General features: G+C 32.8%; 1 protein-coding gene across 4 annotated transcripts; it reads left to right on the top strand.

Moving 5' to 3' along the window:
* Positions 1 to 141: 141 nt before the first annotated feature.
* Positions 142 to 27,367, top strand: LOC140040545 (protein zwilch homolog). 4 transcript variants are annotated; one of them, XM_072086570.1, is made up of 15 exons: positions 142 to 170; positions 719 to 795; positions 921 to 1,062; positions 1,516 to 1,700; positions 2,599 to 2,771; positions 3,036 to 3,112; positions 3,906 to 4,064; positions 4,324 to 4,395; positions 5,296 to 5,439; positions 6,541 to 6,714; positions 6,931 to 7,087; positions 7,499 to 7,661; positions 13,128 to 13,223; positions 17,230 to 17,339; positions 24,414 to 27,367. In XM_072086570.1, the coding sequence occupies exons 2-15, from the start codon at positions 746 to 748 to the stop codon at positions 24,500 to 24,502; spliced, it is 1,791 nt and encodes a 596-aa protein (XP_071942671.1). In that variant the 5' UTR covers positions 142 to 170; positions 719 to 745; the 3' UTR covers positions 24,503 to 27,367. The 4 variants fall into 4 exon arrangements, with proteins under 4 accessions (XP_071942671.1, XP_071942672.1, XP_071942668.1 ...); XM_072086571.1 differs by lacking the exon at positions 142 to 170 and adding an exon at positions 196 to 215; XM_072086567.1 differs by lacking the exon at positions 142 to 170 and adding an exon at positions 343 to 490.
* Positions 27,368 to 27,709: the final 342 nt, after the last annotated feature.

Consider the following 27,709-nt stretch of genomic DNA (forward strand, 5'->3'; position numbering starts at 1 on the left):
ATATTTTGCATTTACGTATAATTATTATATTTTAATAACAAAATGTCACATAATATTATAAAAACTTGTTTTTATAGAAAGATTATACTATAGAGGGAGGTATAACAAAAATACCGGGAAATTTGTTTTATTTTTTGTTTGTTAAGTTTCAAGATTTAGGCTCCTAATTGGTAATAATTAAATTGCATAGTTTATCGGGTTTTATTTCAAAATATGTAAAGACAATTTTAACACTATTTGCTATTTAAGTTTAGAACGTGTTACGCATTAATATATTTGTTGTTAAGCAGTCCGAGTTCCCTTACTAGCCTAGCTACCTAGCCTAGGCCTACCTTCCTAAAGGCTAGGCTAGCTACTACTCTAGGGCTAGGCCTAGGCCTAGGCTATGTAGGCCTGCTATTCTAGGCCTAGCTAGTCTAGCTAGAGAGAGGGGTAGGCGTAGACCCTAGCCTAGCCCCAGCTAGGCCTATTACTAATAGGCCTAGGTCTGGTAGGCAGCCCTGGTATAACTATAGGAAGGCATAATATTAATAGCCTACCTACTAGGCCTAACTAGCCTACTACTACTAGAGTAGTAGCCTAGAGTAGAAGAGGTCTGCTACTACTACTACTAGGTCTGCTACTACTACTACGACTAGCTAGGCCTAGTAGGCCTGGCCCTAGCTAGCAGTTATTTCCTAACTTTGTTTAAAAATAAAATATTTTTATAATGTTACAGATTTGTTTTTATTGAACCAAATAAAGTATGAAAAGTCTTGTCAAGGAACATTTAAATTTTAAGAACATTTATGAAAGGTTAGTAATAATTATAAATATAGTATGTCAATACAGCCCCGTGGTCAATATTAAAATAATATGCTTTACACGTTTACGTTGCGCTAATAATTAATATAAATTATTATAAATCTCATTTTTCTTAGACTAGACAAGAAAGAAGATGTTAGTGCAAAATACCTTAATTTTCAACTTGAAGTTATATCATGGAATGATCTTCCAAGTTCTGAGGTCATTCCAACTTCTGTAAAATCGCAAGATAAGCTTATATTAGCATACAGTGTAAAGGTAACAAAATGCAATATAATCACTCATTAAACAGTATTATTTTATCTTATTAATTTCTACAGTATATAAAAAAATATAAAAGAGACTATAATTATATAAACTAATAAATTCCAATGATATACTGAAATTTAATCGATCAATTTGAAATGATAAAGATGAGGAAATATGTGAGATTTGAACTTGGAATCTTCTGCTTGCTATGCAGATGTCCCAACCATTAGACCACTGTGGCTAAATATACAATGCCAAGGACAAACAAATGCAATATCAAAAAGCTATTGCCTGTAAGGTGTCTCTCCAACGTTGTATAATGTACTAACTATAGTATGTGCCACTGTTATTCCAACTAAACTTGAAGACATGATTCTAGTCACTAGAACTGGGTATTAATTTGTATTTTAGGTTGTTTGGCACAGTTTCATAATATGTAAAGTTTGTTTTGAATTTGTTTAGTCTTACAGAAAAGATTGTTTTGAAGACTCTTATACAAATGATGATGACTCATACTACAATGGAGATGACACATGCAATGTAGATGAAACATGCAATGGAAATGCATGCCTTGGAAACAGCATCCTTGATGATACTGCTGACAAAGATGAGATTCGATATCCTGGTGTCAGTCTGGGAAAAGCAAGGTATTCCATTTTATAACATGGGTTCAAGGATTTAGCTAATCAGACGCGCTGAAATGAGTCAGTTGTGCGCTCTTTATTTTTTCACGATCTTGCACAGGAGTGTAAAAAGTGTGCAGCAAAAAAATCATAAGAGCACTCTGTGTGTATATGCAGAATACTACCGATCGCGCTAGGCTAGCTGCACGATTTAGTACGAACGTCTGCACCGCGGTCCCATTGCACCCTCAAATTCAAGCTTGTTTTAGGTCTACCTGTTTGAACACTAACGAGCATTGAAAGGTCTTAATTGCACAAAACAGATATTGTACAACAAAAGAATCATTGATTGGGATAAATCTTACACTACCTACCTATCTGGTCCATACATACAGTATTTGCATTATTTTTTTTAAACATTCTCAAGAAAATTTCAACTGAAAAGAACAGAATTTTTGTTTTGTTTACAATTTACATTATTTTATACAATCAAATGTAAGAATTCTATTTTAAAACCAAAATTATACCTAATGTTTATTTTATATCTTTAGGCAATGTGGACCAAGGACTACCAATAGTAAATTAATCACTGTCTTATATAGGTGGTAATCCCCCTAATACAGGGGATCATTTGTGAAGCAGTTCACCAGGGTAACCCCCCCTACTAATCTCGAATGATGAACTGGGTTCTTTGAAGTGCACACAGGTTATGTGGACCTACAGTTTATAGTCCTTATCCGAAAAGACTTGTTCCACCACCAGAACTAGGAGTGAGTCGGCCTCCAATCCTTGTCGATATTGTTGGCTCTTTAGGTACAGTAAACAGCGCCCCTGCTTTAACCGCTCGGCCATTTGACTCTCTTTTTGATTGTCAATAAGTCCCTGGTGACAATTGTTTGTAATTTTGTACTGTATGTTTTAGGAGCCTCTTGTCATTATTTTGTTTATGGAAAGATGAGTCAACATTGCCTACAACCCCATTGTGGGTGATGTGTGACGGCAATGCATCGGAACATGTATTCCTCATGGGATGTTCATGGCAAAAAAATGAAGTACACAATCATGTAATTAACACCTACACAATATCCTGCCAAGGTAAATTCTACCGTTTATTCTGTCATTCAAATGATTAAAATAAACTATATACGAGCAGAATAATAACAATCTGTAATAATAATTAATAATCTGTCTGCACATGTAGTACAGTATATTAATGAAACTTTTAATGGTTATTTTATAATGAAATATCTGAAATACATTGTGTAGTTTTTCATTTTAACCTAAGCTAGCAAATTCAGCTACTATCTAGCATGCTGGGATAATTGAGAAATAATACAATATTGATTTCTGCTACTGCAGGTCCATACCACAATAAGAGTGAGATTCCCTCTGTCCAACATCTTATGGAAGGGTTTTGCCAATCCGAAATTGTGAACGTAAGTCAGAAATCCATTTTTTATTTAATGAAGTTTGCTTTTCTTTTTGTTACTTTGATATTTTACTTAATACTTTTTAATATTTTATTCACACTGCCGCTGCATTTTTTTCTTAAATTCTCCTAGAAAAAAATAAACACAAACATTGTTGCTTCACATGAATCATGTAGCAAAATTATTCCAGATTTAAATATGAATAGTAATTGTTTTATAATGTAGTACATTAAGTGCATGTTTGAGTAGCCATTATATAAATATATTTATCAAATTTTAGGAATACATAGAGCTTATAATCTATGCTAAAACTTCATGAAACCAAAGTTCATTGCATCCAATAAGCAAAACCTGATAATGTGAACTTCTGTCCTTAATGGGTTAATAACATTGCAAAGTGCGATAGAGATAAACATTCTAATTATAGTCAATTGAAAGATGTCAACAAATGTATAAATCAAATATCATTGCCTTCGTTACAGTACATTTACACTTAAAGTAGAATATCACCTTTTTGTGCGAAAATATGCTTAAAATAAGAGTGTATCAATTAACAAGTTCTCCCGCCATGCCCACATTGGGTGACACATTTAGAATGAGTTGAAAGAGTAAGGCCAGTAAGTAGCCTAATCGTACAGTAGAATGCTTATGAAACAATCATAACCCAAGTTAAAGTTTTGGGTGGAGCCACTTCTTTCACTGTAGTAGTTCCTACTCTTGGTTTACCTTTATATGTTTAGTTATATCTGCTTGGTTTAGTGTTCCATTGACAATGAATGATGCTTGTTTTTATATTCAGGTAACTGCTAATGGCTATGCCCAATATGATGTTCTTGGGGCAAGCTTCTCTGAGAGAAGTGCAAGTGATCTTGGCGGTGCATCTAGTGTTATTGTGGAATGTGAATGGGAAGATGTGGAAATAATGTTAGAGGTACCACATTGTGCTAAATGCAAGCTGGTGAGTATCCTTAAAGAACAGTACCCAGCTACTTTATCATTTATAGGTATAACATAATGAGAACATGTATAATTCCAAAATAGTGAAGGGGATAGAGATTTCTAAAATTCTAAATTGCGTGCAATCAAAATTCTTATGCAGGAACCATTTAATTAGAATGTTCTAGTGATAAGAATTTAATCCTAATTTAGGTTATTTTATAGCAAAATTTTGAATTTTAAAAGTTGTATCATTTAGTAATTTTTGTTTTGTGTTTCAGAATATAAATGCTGTACCAGGGGATAGTAGGATTACTAGCTACAAATTGTATCAAGAATTACAAATGCTAAAGGTAATGTATTGTTACTGTCCCACCTTTCATTTATTTATAGCTTAATACAGTGCAGCACACTGGCCAATAATCGCTTGGATTGGAGTATTTTAAATGCGCTATGTCGCAAAACGTTCATTGTTCGTGGTGATGACAGGTCATTCCTACCTAAAGATTTTAAATAGCCGAAGGCTAGATAGCAAACTCCAATGTTATCGAAGTTCAAAAAGTGATTCTCCATGGAGAGGGAACCAAGAAGATGGTAGCTGCAATCTCCAGTCAGATATGCCCTACGCAATACACACTACTATGCACCTGTGTTGAGCTTATCTGCGCGAGAACGATACGCAACGCAGCGTGTTAAGCGTATAAACGCGAACGCATTCTATATGATCCTCATATATAAAAAATGCTAGATTACCAAGCCTTCGGCTTATTACACCTCTTTTCCTACCACATTTATATGTATTACATCTCACCCCTCCAACCCCCTCAATGGTAAAACATTTTTTATGCAGATTTAAACATTGGTATAGAGACCAATCCACTACCTTTACTTTTTGTATACTCGTTTTTAAGTTTTGTTTTTCTTTGACGCACAGTTTGACACGTGTGCAACCGACATAATGGTGTCTATTTCCAAGAAAGATTTTTATTTATTTATTATCATCATTCGCGGTACTATACGTACCATTTATTTGTATCAACAGAATATATATATACATTATTTCTTTCACAAGAATATTTCTATAAGTTTAATCTAAATCATAATGAATGGAAAACGTATTTTATACATGCAATGATATGCAATGAGCCGAAGCTCTTAAACGCATATTAGATTATTATTATGTTCAATGATTAAATCAGTACCAAATCCAAACTTAATACCACAATAAAGAAAGTCTTAGAATTTATTTTAAGGGTTTTATAACTGGTATTGAGAAAGGAGAGGTAAAATGGGCGAACCACTACACTGATGAACATTCTACATTCTTCAAAACACTTGAGCAGCTTCTAGTAGAAGAAGGAAGTAATGGTAATGTTGGTAGAGTAGCTGAAGAAAAAGTAGGTGCACAATGGTAAAGGGTTATTACCATTTAACTATTCCTAGATATATATATATATATATATATAATCAAATGTGTTGCATAGCACTGTGTACATTTTATATATACTGTCAAATGATTGAAACAGTGCTCATATTCGGAACATTATCTCATAATCGCGTCAATCTCATCTTTGATATAAAATTTTCGTTTTTAGTGAAGGTGAAGATAAACGTTGAAACTTACCAACGTTTCGTGCGTTAGCATCGCACTTTTTCAAGGTAGTGGTGTCAGCTTGGTTTGCCGACACTGATCATGGCATAGTCACGTGATGTTGTTGTGACATGCGCCCTCTCTGAGTTATTTCTTGAATACCTCTGGGTGAATCCCAGAGGGGTCCGCCCCGGCCGGCCGTCTCACTTCTAACAGGTCATCATATATGTGTGGCAGCCACCTTCCTCCTTGGTCTCTGTTCATGTTGTTTCCAGTTTTTCTAATTGTAATTGCTTCTTGCCATCCTCTCTTGTTTATGTTTCCATCTTTCTTTAACACTTTCGCCTCCCAATTAGGTGTATGGTTTTCCTTTATAGCATGGTCTGTAATTGCAGATTTATGTGTAATGTTTGATGAGAGGGCGCATGTCACAACAACATCACGTGACTATGCCATGAAAAGTGCGATGCTAACGCACGAAACGTTGGTAAGTTTCAACGTTTATCTTCACCTTCACTAAAAACGAAAATTTGATATCAAAAATATTTTGGGAAGGAGATGAATTTTTTCAATTTAATCTCATCATCGACAGTTTTAGTTGTATGATAAATATATATATTTCTATCGACACGGTTGCATGTGTGTTATCGCTAATTTACACAGGCAGGCTACAACAGTAAGTGTTAAACAGTAAGCAGAAAACAATTCCTTATGACCATTTACACAAAACATGCAGCGATGGTGCAGTTGATTTCACAAGCAGAATAAAAAGCGGACTAAAAAACATTTTCATGGTGCCACTAAACCTTCCACTGATTACCAATAAATGCATCTTTTTAGTTTGAACAGAAAACAATAGAAATATGTGTTATTTATGTGTTATTATTTATATTCCTGTTTTCACCAGAAATTACAAGAAGACGAAGGACTTTGTGAGAAGTTTGATATCCAACAAAGGAATGATCTGGACTTCACAGAACGATTATGGAACCATCTGAAGGATTCTAGAAACCTCCAAGAACTGAGGATGGCACTTCAAATGGTTATGCAGACACTGAAAACTGGAGACTTCTTTCCAGTGGTGAGTAAAGGCACACATTCCTGCAACAAGCTCTATATGATGTGTTTATTTATGGTTATAATGCTTGCCTATTAATCTTAGGTGAAGGGTTCAAAGTTTATGACACTCCTATTTAAATGTGTTAAAAGCAACACAATCCTTTAAAAAATTCTAGCTTACAGTACTTTTACCAATAAAGAAGGCTGTTTATTTATATTTGCTTTTTTTATTTTATAGGTTCATGTACACAATGAGTCTAGGCTAGCAAGTCAAATCCGTGCCTGTTACCAACAACAAACCCCTCACCTGAATCTGGAGGCAGTCGAGCCTTTGGAAATACTCATTGAGATGGGCCTAGAAAAGTTGAGAAGAGACTATATCGACTATTTCATTAGTAAATAAATTTATAATCTATATACTGTACAATATTTATTATTTACATTGACAGTTGATAGAAATAGTGTAGTTTCATGTCATGATCATGTCATGGTGATATAAAGGTAACCCTTTGTATATTACTGAATTCAAATTCAGGGTCAAACATTCGATTCAGTCGATTTTTCTTCACATGTGAATTTGCTTGAGTTACTCCAAGGGAAACTTTTTCAAACTTTGCGCGAATCGATTCGCGTGTAAACGTTCAGTGTGAACCGACTGTAAATGAAATTCAGAAATATTGTAAAAGTGAAATACAATTACTGGTTTTATGTCTATTATAGTTTATATGTTTGTTTAACATAAGTTAACAGAAAATTATTATAAATCATACAATAAAATTGATGTAAGGATTTACCATTGTTTTTAGGACATGAAGTGGTACTCCATGAACAATTAGGATTCTTTTTAGAAAGCAAGATATCAACCCATGATCAAATTGAAAGGTTATGTAAAATGCATAATGTTCTTGAGCTTTTAGTTGTCACAGCAATGCTGAATTTACCGCTACAGGACCAGCAGGCTCTTTGCAGGTAAGACAAGTTTTCGAAAAAGTTAAAGATCCATTCCCTACAATTGTTGACGTTTTGTAAAAATAATGCATATAATTATATATTACTTTAAGAACATTAAACCAGGTCATTTCTTAGATGTTTTATTGTAATTTATGATAAAAAGAGAGAAACAATGCACTACCTAAGTAGGTTGCGGTGAATTTCCTCTCATGGACGGTCTTTAGGCCTAGCCTAGCTAGGCTTAGTTTTGAAGGCCTAGCTGGTAAACAATAGTAACGTACGTAGTCTAGTTGCTGCATTTTTGCCAGAATCCGTAATACAAATTGGGGGAAACCCGGTATTTTCGCTGAAAATCTTCCATTTATTTTGACCTTCACGATCGATCCAAAGTAGGTGTATCACAGAAGAAAAACTAAAATATCAATCCGTGCACAATGCCTGTTGGGATTTATAGCGGGCTGCTAACATTATTAGAATCAACTTATTTTTCACAATTCTAACCGTTCAAAGACGAAAAAAGTTATCTCAATAAGACCATGATAGTATTTATTTTTACGTTAAATGTAGTTTGTGAAAAATTAAATTAGATCTAAAAAACGTAGGAATTAATCTTAATTACAATACAATATTAGAGTTAAAATTTACATGATCAATTCGTTTGTAAAAGAGCAAGTTCGAAAACTAAATTTTCAAAATTGTTTGGTTTGTTTATAATAACTTGTAATTGTAGCTTTTGCGTCAGGGAGTTGAGTAATTAGATGTTTTGCCCTACTCTGATGTAATTTGTACTTTATACTATGTACATTTGAGAATACTTGCGAAAAAATTTGAGGTATGGATGCCAGGCTAATGATCTGGAGGTTGTGGGTTCGAGTCCCACCCGAGAACTACTTGCGAATTTTTTCGCAAGTATTCTCATATGTACTTAGTATAAAGTACAAATTACGTCAGAGTAGGGCAAAACATCTAATTATTTTATTATAACTTGTCCACTATTAAGCTGTGCCTACACTATTATCAAAATAGTTTGAAAAAAGTGTCTTGTGCCCAAATATGGTAGTGATATGCTCAAATATGGTAGTGATATGACATCATCATATCCATATGAGCACATCATATTTTTTTGTCACATAAAGTTTGATAGTGTAGACAGCGCTTTAGTTTCATATTTTATAACAATCTGACATTTAAAGAACAGCACCATGATAGCGCAATACACAAACATGTAATAATGTATTGTGTTTTTGATCAGCACAAACTTAAACTACAGTTAATTATTTTACTTGTCTTTGTAAGTCTTTAATGAAGTAGAAGATAACGAGTATTGTGATTCCCACATGTCTTTGATAAACAAAGTAATATCACTATAATGACAATATGTTACGTAAAAACATCTTAGACAAGTCAACCATTAGTCAAAATAATTTACTTTGTATAGAAGACATTTTCCCTAGAGATTCACTAATTGAATCACTTGTCGGCCATAATAATGTTTTTGAGAAATAATTCTTTGTGTATTCGGTCAGATTATGTTCATAACATTAATGTGCTGAGTGTCCAGCCAGATTATCATCAATAACAATCATTATTTATGTATCTAGTCTTATCGTCCATAACAATAATTACTTGTATATCTAGTCTTATCATCCATAACAATAATTACTTGTATATCTAGTCTTATCATCCATAACAATAATTACTTGTATATCTAGTCTTATCATCCATAACAATATTTACTTTATATATATTACATCTAGTCTTATTTTCATAACAATTATTAAATACTTTTGTTGTCGCAAATCGAATGCTCCCTATTGTGGACATGAAATTTAATTTGATCATCAAAAAGTTAAAAACTGAGATCTTCTGTACTGTCATGCTACATTCATTAGTAGGCTGCCAGCTAACCTTCATGTTTGACATTTAAGTGAGTGATTCTCAAACATACATGATAGCATGGTAGGCCAAATTTGTTAAAAAATGAAGTTTCATATTGCTTAGCAAATTTTGTGTCTACATGTCTTTTTTAATATTTTTTTTAATTTTTGTATTCGGTTTTGTTTGTTTGTTTTAATGAATCACTTAATTTTTACTTTTCCTTTAAGTTTGATTAATAATGCATGCAAGTCAGGGTTCTAGGTTAAAATCCTTTCAAGTGTTTTTCATGATCTAATGTTTCATAAATATTATTCTGTTAGGAATCAGGCTGTGGCATTTTTTCTGTTAATGGTGCTTACCTACCAATTTAATGATTTTCATTTCCAAAACAGAAAAAATCTTCACTGCCAATTATGGTATTGAAACATTTTGTATATGTTTAATTATATCAATTCTTAAATAGGGTTAGAAATTGAATAACATTATTAATACTGTTACCATCATCAGATCAATTTCCCTAATTAATTACATTGTCATTCTGGTTCAATTAACTCAGAAGTTAATCATTATTTTTGGTAACAAGATATTGATTAATTTATTTATAAAATCCAGCCACTTTAAACAAAATTCAATTCTTATGAAAAAGTCAGGGATCAATAGAAATTTCCAAAAAGAAAAAAAAAGTGAGATTTATGATTAATTCATATTTTTATGAATGAGGATACATTCTGTGTATGCATTATGTATGTTTCATGTGTGAGGCTACTGTATCTTTAATAGAAAATTGACCGTGAAGTATGGTAATTGTTACCATAGCAACAAGCATTCAGTCTTACGACATGGATGATCTTTTAATGGGTGCTGTAACTCAGAGCTTTTAATGGCCGTATAAAAGCAACGCCCACGTACCCGTACATGTTCCACAGGAAGTAAAATAATTAGAATATCGCAGCGCAGTATAATCTATTCCAATTGGTGATTGAGTATAACATTAAATTGAGCCCTAATTAAACATTCAGTATTTATGTTTTTATTGTCTCAGTAGTAGTAGTTTAGACTCTTTTTTTTGTTATCTATTAAACCAATGAAAAACAAAATAATGAAGCCCTGATTTTTACTCGGAGTACCCGAGTCTAGGACTCTCTCATTTTCTCCACTTCCATACGACACTATTGAGTAAAAAGTGCGATTTATAAAGTACTACTCCTCCCTTATTGGCATGAATATACTACAGGGACATGTACTCAAAGCTATAGAGCCGGATTTTTTAATGTCAAACCGAATACAGCCATATGACGTCTCGAGGATGGTACCGTATAGCCGTATTAACTATTTGGTAGCGAGGTTATTGATGTGTATGTGACGTCACATCCTGTCTTATGACGTCATTACAGCTTCTTTTGCTGTACCCCGAGTATCGCACATTCATGCTTGTTTTATTTGAACATACATTACATCTAAAACAGTATAGTGAAGGCTATTTCAAATCCCAGTTGGCTAGTGTAATTGCGACCTAATGAATTATATTTTATATTAAAAAACAATTTATGATCATGTTAAAATTCCTATTATTTATTAATATGAAAAATGTTTTGAAGAAAAGAATTAATTTTATTTTGTGTTTGGATCCAATATTGGAAATTTTCTCCAATCAAATTTTAAACATTCATTAAAAAGTTTTGATAAAGACTCTTAAGTCTTATTGTAATCTTTTATCAGAAACAATTAAATGAAAGAAAGATTCCTGTACCCTTTTACCTCCCAGTACAATTCTGGTCATTTTATGAAGGGGCGTGTGGCGCAGTGTGTTGGACATTGGATTACTGATTGTGACTTTGAATCCAACTCTCACCGCATTGCTTGTATCCTTGTGTTTGATCCAAAAAATTACCGAGGTAATATTGTGAAGGGCTTAGAAAGATTGTGCAATAATCGCTATATAAGAACGAAGATTATTATGTATAGATAAGTAAATAGCATTTGTATAACGAACGAATTTGTATAACACGCTTTCTATATAATACAGATTGTGCAAGATCATTTATTTGAACATACATCACGACAATATAAATCATAATTTTTATCAAATCTCCCTCTGAGTTGTAATGCAGTCCCAAAACTAATTATGATGGTGGGCGTAATCTACCCACAGTTCTTAAAGTATCAACAACATTAACTTCTGATATTGTAGTTGTCTAAAAAAAATACATTATTTATAAAATATTGTATTAGATATTAGAAGTTGTTTACAGTTTTTTTAGGCAGAAATATCACATTTCTTTAGGAGTGTTACTGTTCTAAGAAATCTGAAAGAAAAGTTGTCTTTTATTTTCTGAAACTTGGTTTCCTAATATAGCATTTGGTTTTTTTTAAATTTATTTTACGTTTTCATTTATAAAATGACTAAACATTTCATAGCTTAAATATCACAATTCTTCTAATATTTAATATTGATTTAAAATCAAATATAGATATACTAGTTTCTAAGTACAGTTAATTCATATAGTCATGTAATTACTCTTGTGGACAATGAACTCAATGATCAAAATAATAATGTATCTGATCGCCCATTAAGAAGCGCATTCAGTCTTAGTTCTCTATATTTCATACATAGTGTATAAAGAACATATCAGATCATTGTGTCCTAGTCACATATAATCAGGTTGTTTGTCCTGTGGGAGCTTCATATCCATTGTTCTACACCATTTTTCCGCTGACAGGCAGGTTATTGGCTCATCTCTGTTTATTTGTTTTATCTCTTGGTAAAGATTATGTCAAAAACTGAATGGACTAAATTTTCACCATATACAGAGTTTTCACTGTTTATCCCTGGTGGCTGTCACAACTCTCTGCTCTTTGTTTTAATATATGCATCTAAAGTTTGGTTCCCATTAGGATGCAGCACAAGGACGTAAACGCAAGCAACATTTCAGATAATATAACACTTGTGATATTATTTATGTTGTGCTTACATCAATCCTTGCATTGCGTCCTAGTGGTAACCAAGCTTAACCGTGTAGTAAAAGAGGATTTCCCTGGTACAAGAGAAAGCTACTGTACACTGCAGGATATAACCTGGTGGTTATTAGACCATCAATATTCTCTGTGTTCCTGTTAAAGTGAATGGTTATAAGTTCCAAATAAACTTAAGCTCTGTCTACAATATCAAACTTTATGTGACAAAAAATGTGATGTGCCCATATATGGATAGACACGATGATGTCATATCACTACCATATTTGGGCACATTATACATTTTTGTCAAACTAGTTTTATAGTGTAGACAGAGCTTTAGATCGATGATCAAAATAGAATTGAGAATAATATTCTTCTAATATATTATACATTCTTAATTTTAGCACTGTGGTTGTTATCATTTATTAATAAGTAGTTTGCTGTCAAAGTTAATGATCATAGTAATTTATTGCAGAATAATCCTTCAAAAAAAATAGAATATAAATAATCTTTTATAAAATAAAATTTAAATAGATTATATTTTTTCCAACTATTAATATTTGAGTATAATGAATTACCAGTTTCTCTTTTCAGTTTTAGTATTTATCTGTTTTTATCAAATAAAATTGAAAAATGTCTGGTTATTTTTAGGCTTGGCCTGAAGTACTATGAAAAGTTTCCTAGCGATAGTAATCAAACGTTTCAGTTACCGGTAGAGGCTGGCCATCTATATGGAATCTATTCTAAGTAAGTACTTTTTATGTACTTTTGATATCTATAAGTAAAGGCCAACTCAGACAGCGTTGTACAACGAAGCCCGACATAACATCTTGACGCTCGTCTGTGCTGTCTAGGTTGAATCCCGAAGAGTTAGTTATGTGGTCGTCGCGAGAACTTTAAACAAGTCTAATTTCCTCTTAGCGAGACGATTCATCGGGCCTCGTCGTACAACGCTTTCTGAGTTGGCCTTTACTTACTTGCCTACATGGGTTACTACAGTGTTGTAATAATAATAATAATAATAATAATATCCTGGATTTATATAGCGCCTAATTTTGTGAAACTTCTAAGCGCTGAACATTATTACCCCAGTCATTTTTTTCTGATCAAACACATGGAAACATACTCCCATAATGCAGCTAGTAATCAGTACAAAGTTGTCTCTTTGATCTAACCGGGTTCCCATTTATACACCTGGGTGGAGAGAGGCAAACGTAAGTAAAGTATCTTGCCTAAGAATACAAGCCATGCGGCGAGAATTGGATTCGAACCTCGATCTAACGATTAGTAGTCGAACGTCCAACACACTTCGCCACACGCCCATATACAGACTTTAATAAAATGTTTTACCCCACTTTAGGTAAGTTACTGTACATCCTCCAAAAGACCAAAACGTGCACAATCTGAGAAAATGTTACATTTTTTCTAATAACATAATGCCTAAAGGCTTGTTAAGAACATGGTACATTGTCATTTTATGTGTTTTGATATATAAAACTCTCAAAATTTAATTTCAGTATACAGATTTATCATTTATGAAGTACGATACTTGGCATTTAATTATGTTAATTTTATGATGCAACAGAATAGTACAGACGTAATTAAAATTTGTAAAAAAACACCAAACCTTAATTATGTTATTACATTTTAGTAGTGATTGCTTCAAGTGAACATTATTTGAATTAAATCGTGGTATTGTCAACTCTGTTGAAGTCAGTAAAACGAGCATGTTTGTTAGTAATGAATGTTTCAGCCAAGGGAAGAAACAATATGAATGGTGACATAATGGAGGAGAATGTACACAGAGGTTAATTTGTACAAAAAGTTAAAGTGAGATATGAATTGACATTAGCCATAAATTAATGAATAATGCTTTAAAATAGATTAGCTGTGTTGAGAAAAAATATACTACATTTTACAAAGCAAGATTAGTATATTTATGTATGTGATTATATGACTGGAGTCCTGGGTTCAAATCCTGTCAGGATCTTTTCTTGTGTATACAGTGTGTTTCTTATCTTGAAAATATTCTTTTTTCCAAACCAATAATTAGTAAAAACTAACCTTGACAGTTTCGCTGTCCTGATCGGACAGCTTCTTCAGAAATAATGACGATCTATCATCAAACAGACTGACCTCTAGAGGGCCTATTCTGTTTAATGACAGGGTCAAGGTTAGTTTTTACTAATTATTGGTTTGGAAAAAAGAATATTTTCAAGATACTTATACCTACAAACCAGATGAACATTTTCAATCAGTGTGTTTCTTCTTTGAACAAATTTATGGGTATTCTTGGCAAGAAAAAGAATATATCAATGTACAATGAAAATACAGTAAAACTAACAGTAAAGTACTATTAAGTAATAAGGGCGTGTGGGGCAGTGTGTTGAACATTTGACTGCTGAGCGTGATATGGAGGTTCAAATCCAACTCTCGTCGCATTGCTTGCTTGTATCCTTATCCAAGATACTTTACTTACGTTTGCCTCTCTCCACCCAGGTGTATAAATGGGTACCTGGTTAGATCAAGACACAACTTTGTGTTGATTACTATCTGCATTATGGGAGTATGTTTCCATACACGATTGATCCAAAAAAATGACTGGGTTAATAATGTTCAGCGCTTTGAGGTTTCACAACATTAGGCGCTATATAAATCCAGGATATTTTTATTATTATTATTAATTAGTTAAGAGTGGAGTACAGAGAGTTGTGACAATCTATAAGTGGTATGTGCGGACAATAAAAAAAACATGATGAGCCTATTATCGTTCCTTGGCATGATCTGTGTATGGTTTCAGTCCATTGCGCTCTTTCACTTGGTAAACAAACCTCTTAAGATTGTATGGTAATTTTGAAATAGTGGTAAAGGATATTATTAGGAAGGTTATGGGAAATTAATGATTTTGTTACCTCATGTTATAATTAGACTTAATTTAAAATTCATCAGATCATCACTTTAAAACATTGGTTGTTGACACCAAAAGAGGAGTGATGATGTTAAAAGCAAATTTTGATTAACTAACATAAGTTCGCGAAGAATTAATCAATTGTGTGTTATTCATGAATAAACCCAGGTATTAATGAATGTTACTGTAGTGTATTTTGGACTATATTTTTTACAATCATTCTCACACTGCATATTCAATAATACATTTTTCATCAGGTTATGCCATAATTCATTTCATAGTAAATTACATGCAACTTTCCAATTTCATTCATTATTGATGATACTAGGATAAGAGAGCTAAAACTAAATGAATATGATGAGTTGGGTAATTAAAGATATTTTTTAATCATTTAACAATTTAATATACTGTACTGTAATATAATATTACCCCTATTAAGATGACTCAATCAACAAAGAGTCCCCTTAATAGAGGTATTCCGTGGATAGAGGGTTTTTCCCGTAGTGTTAAAACGTATAATGTTGCTCATTCTTTTCACATTAAAGTATTTCCTTAATAGGTGTATTGCAAATGAGGTTTCTACTTAATTGTAACTTTTCTGTTCTGTATTGTTTGTATCACATTGTACTACAGTTTAAACATTATATACTCAATAATAATTTTCGCCATTTTCTGTGATTTGGCAGCCGCATGTATTGATAGTACAGTAGTATGCTGGTCTGAATTTGAAACTGTCATTTCTTGTACCTCCTAAAAGCAAGGCAATCTAACAAAGAGCGAGTGAGTGGCCGAGTGGTTAAGACAGTGGAACCGTAATTACGTAGCCATAACATCGGCAAGGGTTCGAGGCTCACTCGCTCCATGGTTTACCATAGGTCCAGTGTACATATTGATTGATATATATATTTATACTGGGTAACCTCTTCAGTCAAAGACTGGTCTCCCAGAGGGCCCAGTTGGTGATCAGTGGCTGTAATGTACTAATACACCGTGGTAACCCCCTAGTACTAGTGTCAAAAGATGTACTAGGTTCTTTAAAGTGCACACTAGCTAGATGTGTACACTGAACCTACGGTTTATAGTCCTTATCCGAGACTCGTTCTACCACCAGAACCATGGAGTGAGTGAGCCTCGAACCCCTGCCGATGTTATGGCTACGTAATTACGGTTCCACTGTCTTAACCGCTCGGCCACTCACTCACTTACCTCACATATCTGGCTCATGTGCACAAGAACCTATAGTACATCTTTCGAGACGAGTAAGGGGTTACCCCGGGGTACTAGTTCACACACAACAGCCACTGTCACAAACTCATCATACACTGGACCCTCTGGGAGAACAGTCTTTGACTGAAGAGGCTACCCAGTATAAAGAATAAATAATAATAATTGTATTTAACACTGCAGCTTACATGTCTTAAGAGGGGGTTACCCCGGTGTATATTTCACAAACTCATCATATACATACACTGGGCCCTCTGGGAGAACAGTCTTTGACTGAAGAGGCTACCCAGTATAAAGAATAAATAATAATAAAGGATGCTGGGCTCGAAAAGGTTTATTTTTGGCACGATCAGTTCCACACTCCTTAACAGACACTGCACGCTGCTGAGAATATGTACTATGTACAGTACTATTGGTATTTGTTGCAGCCAGACATACCGAGTTTCTATCTTGGCAAGGCGAGCTCAGTGTCCTGTTGTTGCTTAAAGTCCACTTTTAAGCCACTTTGATTTTGAATTGAAACAAAATAAAAAAGAACATGATACATTGAATCTATCTAGTCTTTTATTTAGTTGTCTATTTGTTGTTGTACATACTACTAATTGTTTGTTTTGTTTTCAGATGTCAGCCACGTTTGTGGCGTATTGATATTGCACCTGAAGAATCTTTAGACTCAGCACTGTACCAACTCAGTTTTACGCAACCCTTTGATGCTGCTCTGTCAACAAGAGGTAATTATATCTCGTTTCTGTTTTATTGCAAATTTGGAGTCTTTCATTTTCAGAGTTCAATTAATGTTTAGCATCTTAGTGTGTCTTGTGATAATATTGCATCCTATTTAAGAATTTAGTTTTATTGTGATGGAAAATGAAAGTCACATTAACTACAGTGAAATTCACATCAACTACAGTGATAATTCACATCAACTACAATAAATAAAATTCAATTTATAATCCCTTTTTTGGCAGTACAATACTTGCTTTCACGCCCCATGTTTCATACTTGCCCACGCAAATAAATGCTTGTTAGCTGCTTGCTAGAATTAAATTTGGAAAATTTAGAATTCAAACATGGCATGCACAACATCAGTGTCTTGTTACAAATTGTATCTTGTTGCAAATTTGATATATACATTAGAAGAAAGTTTAGAATGTCTAGAAAATTATAAACTTTTAACTCTATTTTTAACTCTTGAATTTGTATTGAACTGTCAACTAAGGATTAATAAGGAATTTTCGGTTTGCACATTCACTATGTTGACTGATATTCTATGACGTCATTTATATTATATGTACGTTGACTGCCAAAATTCAGATTGTGTTCAGTCATTTTAACTCAGTACGAGTCATTACAGAGAATGATCTCTTGATTTTTTGAAAATGTAGTAAAATGCTTTTCAGTTAGTGGTTATTTTAATAAAGATTTTAATAATGCAGGTTAAGGCCTATAGGCCTTATCACTAAAATGCCAGCCTTCGTTTAGAAAATTATGGATCTAGGCTAGGCGTAAGCTACCAACGCCATACATAGTCTGGCTTAAACCTGTTTACTCGCATACCACCGGCCAAGTGGAATAGCACCACACTCACTAGATTACAAGGTCATTACATCATATGTTCATTGGCATGTCAACATGAATGTCCACTTTATCAAAATGTTCATATTTCTGGATGAGTACCAGTTGACTATGACCCATGTGGAGGTTGTGCACGTTCACTCACAGTAGAGCTATCTTAGTAATTATTGTACTATGCTTTAACCTGTCAGATTAATGCTGTACCTCTCTTCTGTTTATTAAAAGATATTTACTGGATTATTTATTTATTTTTTTTTTTTTATGTTTTCTTGGTCATTGAACGTGTTCCTTTGATGGTTAAATATTGACATCTATGCTCATTTCTTAGAAGACTATTTTCTGTACTGTCAGTCACTAAACTTGTCACATTTACAATAGTCAAAATGAAAAATGTCAATTTGTGTTATTGACTTTTGCCACAATTTGTCATGATATATTCTGTTTTAGTCATGTCTTGCCAGGCTCATGGTGAGACCACAGGACTGTATGATACATGTCATGCACTCTCATTTCATTTGATGGTATTGTATCCTTTCAGTTCTTCAAAAACAGATTTTATTTATTCTGCATTCGAATTTACTTCAGAACAGATATAAATTTGATCAGCATTCTAGAATGATTTCAAGTTGTTCAGATAGTTGTTAGCTACGAGTCATTATTGTTATATGATTTACTACTACTTTATGAATAAACAATATTACATTTACTAGACCATGATCGTTGTTAATTATCTTGGCTTGCATCTCTTACAATTGCTATAGAGATGCCAGTAAGCAGAGTGAAGTAAAATAATAGAATGGTATAACTAATGGTTAATTCAATTAGAGTCAAGTTGACAATTTACGTTTAGTGATGTAAATATTTATAAATACTTGACTGAGTAATAGGTAGTGTTACTGAACATACAAAAAATGGTAAATTGTGTAATTTTACATCATGGACAAAGTGTACTCAATTTCTCTCCGTCGTACTTTAGACTTCCAGAATGCATTAAGTCTTGTGTATTTGAACCTTTAAATACACGATAGCTTCGATCTTCATAAGTAGATCTTCATAACTATCTTATATTTCTCTGTATAACATTGTTAACAGCCAGAGGATGTTTTATTATGCAAATACTTAGATGCAACCATTGAAGATCTATGATCTAAATGGAATTAAAATCTTCTTCCTAATGTACATACTGTTATAAATACACTGTATTGATCATGAATTTGTAATTAAACAGTGTAAATGGAACTTTTGTTTTAATATCTGGTGAGCATGACAGATTTAAGCAAACATGGTATGGCATATGCTTCTATAATTTGAGTGGCAAACGATTAAACAGACTATAACATCCCGAGTAATCTCTCTGTGATTGGTTATTCATTCTCAACACATAATTTTCTCCCATAGTACATCCTAATTAACATGTACTCATTTATTTCAATTAATACATTGGTTACAATATATGCCTGTTCAATATAATCAGATTACAGATAAAAATACAATACAGTATTATACGAAATTGTAGCAAAATTGAAAACTATGATAGCAAGGATTCGTCCAACAAAATTTGAGAGAAATGTATTTCCATTGGGATCTTGCAGTTATTATATTTACCTAAGTATCTAAATTCAATAGGGTTAGAAATTGTATTCAAGGAACATTATTATTTAAAGATGTATGGTCCCCTAAAAACATGAAAAATGAAGTTTTCAATCAATTTAATATTCTGTAGAAAAAAAAAAAATGTTTTCTCTTATAAAATTACAAAATAAAATGGTTAAATTAAAAAAAAACAATTTGACTATTTTTTGCTTTAAATTAAAGTTTTTTCAGGTAAATATTTGTTTCCGATCCAATTTTTGGTCAAAGTGGTTAAGTATTATGCGACTAAAATGTCATATTCAACAAACACAATTGTTAAGAATTATTTTTTCAAAGGGGATACATCTTTAATTTAAAATTTGTGGCATTATATAACTCATGGAACAAAAGAGTAAATATTAAGAGTATTAAAAATCAGGTCATACAGCAATGAAACTTATATTGAAGAAGAAAAGCATTAATAATAAAAAATGTCTTATTAAAATCATGAGAATAAAGTTCTCATCAATTCCAGGTGAAAATTTGTTGACATTGAATGTAATGTCATTTTGAAAAAAACAGGTTGTTGTTGTTTCTAACTCGGTCTAACTGATGCTAAGATTGATTGTTAGCTATTTTCGTCACATAAGTATTGACTTAGAAATTGAAGAGTTTCGCTTGCATTTGCAGGTGTAGCTATAAACTTTTCTAGTGAGCACATCTTCTCGGCAGGTGTTGGGAACAATTAAACAAGAACTAGTGTTGTTTAATAGATAATTGCTGTAGATTTTATTTTTTTAACCGCAATTCATAACCTCAGTCAGAATAAACAGTAGCTTATTATAGGTGGAAAAATAAAAAAGATAAATAAAAGAGAAACACTATATACAGAAAATTAAAATTGAAAATTGGACATATTATGGATATAAATTAAATTCATAACGAAATTTAATACAGTTGAATAGATTAGGTAAATTCACATTAACCATCTATCATGTTTCAGGCCTTGTCTTTTGAAAATCATAGGTGTGCTACAAATTGCACTCCTCAATACATTCAGGGGTGCTGTAGGTGTGCTGTTTGTATTTTCGTGTGTAGAAGTTTACAAAATTAAGGCGTGTTGTAAATCGCACTCCTCAAGGGCAGAGTGTGTTAGGTGAGTGATCGCACTCACTCGCCTTAAAAGACAAGGCCTGATGTTTGATCATGATCAAGTTATCATTGACTTGTGTGAACCTAAAATGATCAAATAACGTGACCAGCTTTAATCAACTTAACATGATCAATCTGAGTATGTTAAAGAAACCTTGTACATAATGGGATAAATATTAATTCATAAAAAGAAACATGATTAACCTTGTATGTATAATGAGATAAATATTAATTCATAAGATTGAATCTACCAATGAGCATTTGATTTAGTATTTTCAACTGACTGAAACCATATTGGCCCTGCCTTCATGCTAAAAGACAACTCATTAGAATAATAATATTCCTTCTTATATAACGCTTATTGTACAATTCTTCTTCACATTATTACCCTGGTCATTTTTTTTTATCAAACACGTATGGAAACATACTCCCATAATGCAGCTAGTAATCAGCGCAAAGTAGTATCTTGATCTAACCGGGTACCCATTTTTACACCTGGGTGAAGCAGGGCAAACGTAAGTTAAAGTATCTTGCGTAAGGATACAAGCAATGCGACGAGAGTTGGATTCGAACTCACAATCTCAAGATCAGTAATCCAATGTCAAACACACTGCGCCACCTGCCCTCATAGAATCATTAGATCAGGATCTGATTTTCATGTGAACAGTTTCTGTTTATCATACATAAACTTACCATGGTGATAGATAATTAAAGTCATGATAATAATTGGAACACACCTATTGATAAAGCAAAAGCAGCAATATTAAACTCTTAAGTCTTATTGCCATTGCCAAAACGGTACTATTACCCAGAATTAAAGTATTATTACAATTATTTTCTCATCATCTTTAATTAAACATTTTTTCTGCTGTTAAAAGTATGCTATAAATAAATGATAATTAATAAACTTATTTTGTGAAATGTAAACAACTTTAATTGATAGAAATTAAAATTACCGTTCAACAAACACTGGAATTCAATAACAAATTAATTTTCAAAGGCTAATCCCTGTATGCATTATCAATTATGTATAGTTTTTTTTTTTTTTAAGCAAACATTCACTATTAAAAAATGATAAAGAGCTGTACAGAAAGTATTTTTATATCCCTCTGACGTAGGTAGACAAACTTGTTTAATAAGACACTGTGACAAATTCCATTAAAAGTAGACAGAAGATTATATTAATATTCTTTTTCGACAATTGACATTTTTCTTGTTGCGTAAACAAGATTTCATGTTGTGATATTCTTTATTCTTAAACTGGCTGGTGTGAAGATTTGCAAAGTAATCACCAAGTAGGCTTCGTGTTGATAAATTATCTTTATTTTTATCATCACATATACAAATAATGACATCATTTGTTCGATTAAGGACACTGACATATTCAATATTCTGTACATCTGTATACCATTTACTAACTGGTTTTTTCCAGAATAAATTAGCTCCCAATTGGTATTACAAATGGTGTAAAAAAATATAATAAGCACTTGGTGGTAGATTAGGTCTATTATGAATATTAAACAACTAGCAGCTTTGTCAATTGGAATGATAAAAAATACATTTGCCTTTTTTGTATTCATCCTACAGTAATACATTTTTGGTATCACATTCTTTGAAAATTATAATGTGCTTGTCTGAATATCTTCGACTGTCCGGGGTTTTACACTTTCTCCTTTTCTTTCCTTTTTCACTTTCTCCTTTCCCTTCCTTTTTCACTTTCTCCTTTTCTTTCCTTTTTCATTATGATATACGGTATCCTATATTGTATCTTCTTCCCTTTGTTACTGTACTTCATTTGTTGGAGCCTAGGTGTGAAGTTTTAATTTATATAGGTTTCCTTCCACACATACTATGTTTTATTAATTACTATCGAACGTGTTAATATAATTATTATGTTTATGTATTTTTAATATATTTGTGGAGAATATTATTGAATAAACAAATATCAATACATCTTGTTATTAAATTAGGAGGAGACTAGAAGTCTTTGTGTAACTGCAGTTTTAGTAATTCAATCCAGTCCAACTCAGATAACCCAGAAGAATTAAATACTAAAATACGCCATAAAAACCTGTAGGAATTGAAATCAATGGCATCAGAAAACAGTTTGTTGCCCCACTTATCCTCCTGTTCAATGCCTAAATCCTTTCCTGGCCTCAACTTGGCCAGAATTACCATACCTTAATGGGATGTTTATTCATCAGTTTCGCAAATACATTGTCAATCTGTAATAATCTGTCTTTTGGATGATCATATGTTATTAGAATTGATTTGTAACCGAGATTTCCTTCAAATTGAAAATTGTCAACACCATTTTATAATCGTATTTCAGTTTACCTAGGAAAGAATAATCTGCATATTTTTTTGCTATATTTTTTCATTTAGTTACATTTAGCACAGTATATGTAAAAAATCAAATAATATCATTATCACTGAAATTACTACTAAATTGCACCTATTCAGTGGACACCTATTAAGAGCTGGCACTTTTCCATAAAGGAACAAGGGGAAATACACTTACTACTATACAGCCAACCAACTGTATTTTAACTTGTTGATAATATTGTAGTTATGATAATAAACGCACACAACAAGAAAATAAATGCTAAATTATTATTAGATAATCTATAAACCAATTTAATAAAAAAAAACACCCACACTCTTAACACGCTCTCCAATATCATTACACCAACGCACAATTAAACCCCCACGCTATTATATAGAAAATCGAAATATATTAGTAACCTGATAGTATAAGATATTTCAACCACTTTAAATAATACGTAAATCTTTAAAAATATCACTCCTCCCATCAATTATTAGGTTGTAATGTAAATATTCCAGAGCTTCACTGTGTATTTGTTGGTACTTTCTAGATATCATCAAAATGGGAAGTCAGTTAGGTACAAGCAAACCAGTTCATTCTCCAATTTCTATGTGTGTATTTGGAAATGTTTCATTGAATTTATTTTTTTATTCAATTTGAATTAATAGTCTTGTTTGTCTTCTATTATTTTAGTCATTAATAGGGTTTCCCTTGTATACAGGTTGGCTATAACATTAAAACATACACTGCCTTCATTCATTTCATAAGAAAGTGTCCCTTTAATAGAGGTGTCCCTTACATAGGGGTGTCCCGAAGGAGCGGTTCTGCTTCAGTTTAGAGTTCCCCCTAACAATTTTAAGGCCCTTGTTTGTTTCATATTCTAAATCTGAAATGTGTCTACTACTGTATAATACCTATCAGACTATTAGTAGGCCCACTCTTTTAAATTAACTAAGATGGATTAAATCAATGTAGGGCCGGATACCAAGAGTCTATGCCCAGCCAACAACGAAGATTGACAACTTAACTTATATTAGCACAGGCTAAATTTCCAGTGTAATGCATTAGCAAATCTATCCCTCAAGCTAGCTCAGTCTGGAAATTGCGAAAGCATTCATGCAACTAGAAACAGCTTTTAACTAAACCACCAATTGATTTGTTTCCTTATTTGTTTTTGCAGATGAGACTAAGGTTGTTGAAAATGGTAATATTCAGACTTATTATTCTATTCACGTTCGAAGAAATCATACAAAGCCGCTATTAGGCTAAATTGTTGATCGGAGCCATGAAACCTAGTCATATGACTATAGCAATGGACTTGTGAAGGTACTGAAACATTGAGAACAGACGTTTTCACCATACTACACTGATTATATTTATGTATAATCTATTTACAAGGTTAACTCTTCCTGCACAATATGCATCCTGTTGCACTTTCTCTAAATGTCGTTTATGTTTACAGTGGTGGTATATTATGATCAGTCACCTGTTTGCGTCGGTGTACCACCATAGATGTAAACTTTGAACGATGTAGTTTGCATCCTCTTAAAACATAGGCAGCAAGAAACTTATTTCACATATGTAACGACAATGCAAGGTGTGAAAACAGACCTTAAATGCGTTACATACACGTATAGCGACCCCAACTTGTGAAATTGCTCTGGTGTAAACCAGCTCTTACACACGTCAACCATAAAAAAATACTTATATATCATTCAAAGCGTGGCAGCGTGAACATGTGACACATGTTTTGTGTACGTACTGTATCAGCGTCAATACGTAGGAAAACACATGACCGTGCATGCGTGCATCAACAATTAAAATGCCGCTAATGAAGCTTACAGTTCTTATGGCCAACATTCAAATATGTTTTGAACATGAAGATGTTGATAGATTATCTACTAAAATTCATAGATATTAGATCGAATTACCTAATGCCGGAAACATGTTAATTTCTGTAGGCGAGCTTTCTTTGAACTTGATTACCAAGTAAATCTCATTATTATTGTCAGCTACAACAATGAACCTAAGTCCCATTCATATTGGACGTACACACATAAAATAATTTCTAACATCTAATGGGTTATGCTATTTTTCCATCTCCTTGGTAGAAAGGTTTAATCTCTCAATCTCATTGGTCCAAAATACAAATGCTAGTATTGTCAATTTATTAATGTCTTTATTTAATAATAATTAAATTTAAAATTTATTAATGTTATTATTCCTAATCATGCACCTTGCTCATTTTTAGAAGGCCTTTTTGAACGAGGCCCAAATTCACACAGTTATTTATACATTTGTTTTTTTTTTTGCTGTAATATGTTATGTTTTTTGTCTCTGTGGCTGCATTGTATGATGTTAAATGTTGAATTTAAATAAATATATCTTGAATACATATAAATAAAAAAAATAATAAGCATGTCTTCTGTACCCTTACCCAGGTTTGTACACTTACCACCTTTGTACCCTGACCCTCTTTGTACACCTACCCCCTGTGTAACCTGACCCCTGTGTACCCTGATCCCTTTGTACCCTGATCCCCATGTACCTGACCCCCTTTTTACCCTGATCCATTTGTACCCTGACTCCTTTGTACCCGGACTCATTTGTACCCTGACCCCTTTGTGCCCTGACCCCATTGTACCCTGACCCCTTTGTACCCTGACCCTTTTGTACCCTGACCCCTTTGTACCTTGTCCGATTTGTACCATGACCCCTTTGTACCCTGACCCCTTTTTTTGCGCATATTAAAAGAACATATGCGAACATATCCAAAAAGATTGATATTCATATAGCATTTAACTTGAGATTGTTTTGAAGAATATCTTTATTTTTAGCAATGATATAATCAGAGTATACGGCTTAATGCATGACATGTCTGTTTGTAATTGAAAATAATGCGGTCACATTTAAGACCACTTCTGCCTTTAGGATTCCGACACAGTTAGTGACGTCATGAGAGACATTAAATTTCATGTATTGCGAATCTTTATACAACAAATCCATTAACTGCTCACTAAACTGCGAGGTTTTAGTGTATTTTTTATCTGCTTAATTAATATACATTTAGTTTGAACTCTGTTTGTACGTAACGTTATGGCTGTGAGATTACATCTCGCTGTTTATTCACGTTTGTTGTTGAAGAATTACACTATAATGTACTGTTACCAACTTATGATTTGAACTTGCGCGATGGATTGAAAAGCCACTGTGCGTTCAAACTTCAATTGTATGACAACGGTTTTTTACATTTATACAAACAGTATTTTGACAAACATTAAGTAAAGCTCTGTCTACATTATCAAACTGATATGCCCAAATATGGTAGTGATATGCCCAAGTATGGTAGTGATATATTCATATTATTCATATTCATATTCATTTATTATCCAGAAAAAATAATACAAAAACAATACAAAAAGCATATATAACATAGAACAACAACAAGCAGAGAAAAAGTGACATTATCATGTCCATAATGGGAAAATTACATTTTGTTGTTAGTCATATAAAGTTTGATAGTGTAGACATAGCTTTATGCTATTTAAATGATTTTATGATTCGTGGGCGAATGTTTTTATTTGGGCAAACAGCCTCTTGCAACAACACAATAACTCTCCAGTAGTTCATCTCATAATTCCTATTATTCGTTATTTTCAATTTGGTAGATATTTAGAAAATCGGCAGTTATAGTACCGGCCGTATATCTATACAATTAAAGAGAGAGAATTTGTACATTGTTTTTTGTTATACAATTTTTGGCTATAATGACCAGAATTGTACTGGGGAGGTTTTAGAACATAGAGATACTATAATATCTCTATGATTTGAACCACCTTGAAGGGTTTCATTTCTAGTTAAAAGGAATGATATGGTACTTAGCGTACCGTTACCCCATCAATTTGAATCTTACAATGGTCTACGTGTATCACTTTCAACGCAATGCTTTGGTATTAACATACTGATTATTAACAATATAATTATGTTAAAAGGAGTTGAAACGTATTTATTTCGATTTAACCGATCGATAACTGCCAAGTCCTGTCGTTTGTAGAACGAAGGTTATATAGTTTCTTCGCATTTTGTTGATGAAAGTAGTAGTAGTTAGTAGCTAATCAAATGGCATCGTCAATTCTCCAAGTGATACTCTTTCATCATTTAATGGACTGAGCATCTTGTGATCTTGAGCGTAGGCATACACTGTGGTCATAAGTAGCAAGTTACATTTAAAACTGTTACTATCAAATATATATTATATTGTACATGTTTCTATGTTATTATATTGGAAATCAAGGATGCATAACCTCTGATTTGGATGGAGCAAGAAAGATATTTCACATTCTTTCACAAAGCAAATTCACAAAACGGGTAGTAGGTATAGTGGAATAAAACTCCAGCCCTGTCCTGTCCTCTAAACATAGATGTCAACATTTTAATGGGACGATAAACCACGAGAGAGAGACTTGTTTTGTACGC

This window comes from Antedon mediterranea, chromosome 2, assembly GCF_964355755.1.
Source record: "Antedon mediterranea chromosome 2, ecAntMedi1.1, whole genome shotgun sequence".
Lineage (NCBI taxonomy): Eukaryota > Metazoa > Echinodermata > Crinoidea > Comatulida > Antedonidae > Antedon > Antedon mediterranea.

What these genes read in the sequence shown, in the direction of transcription:
- LOC140040545 (XM_072086570.1), top strand. Translation starts at nt 746, where the DNA reads ATGAAAAGTCTTGTCAAGGAACATTTAAATTTTAAGAACATTTATGAA. An exon ending in GTAGAGTAGCTGAAGAAAAA is followed by an intron (nt 5,440 to 6,540) that starts GTAGGTGCACAA and finishes TGTTTTCACCAG; the next exon opens with AAATTACAAGAAGACGAAGG. An exon ending in TGCTGCTCTGTCAACAAGAG is followed by an intron (nt 17,340 to 24,413) that starts GTAATTATATCT and finishes TTGTTTTTGCAG; the next exon opens with ATGAGACTAAGGTTGTTGAA.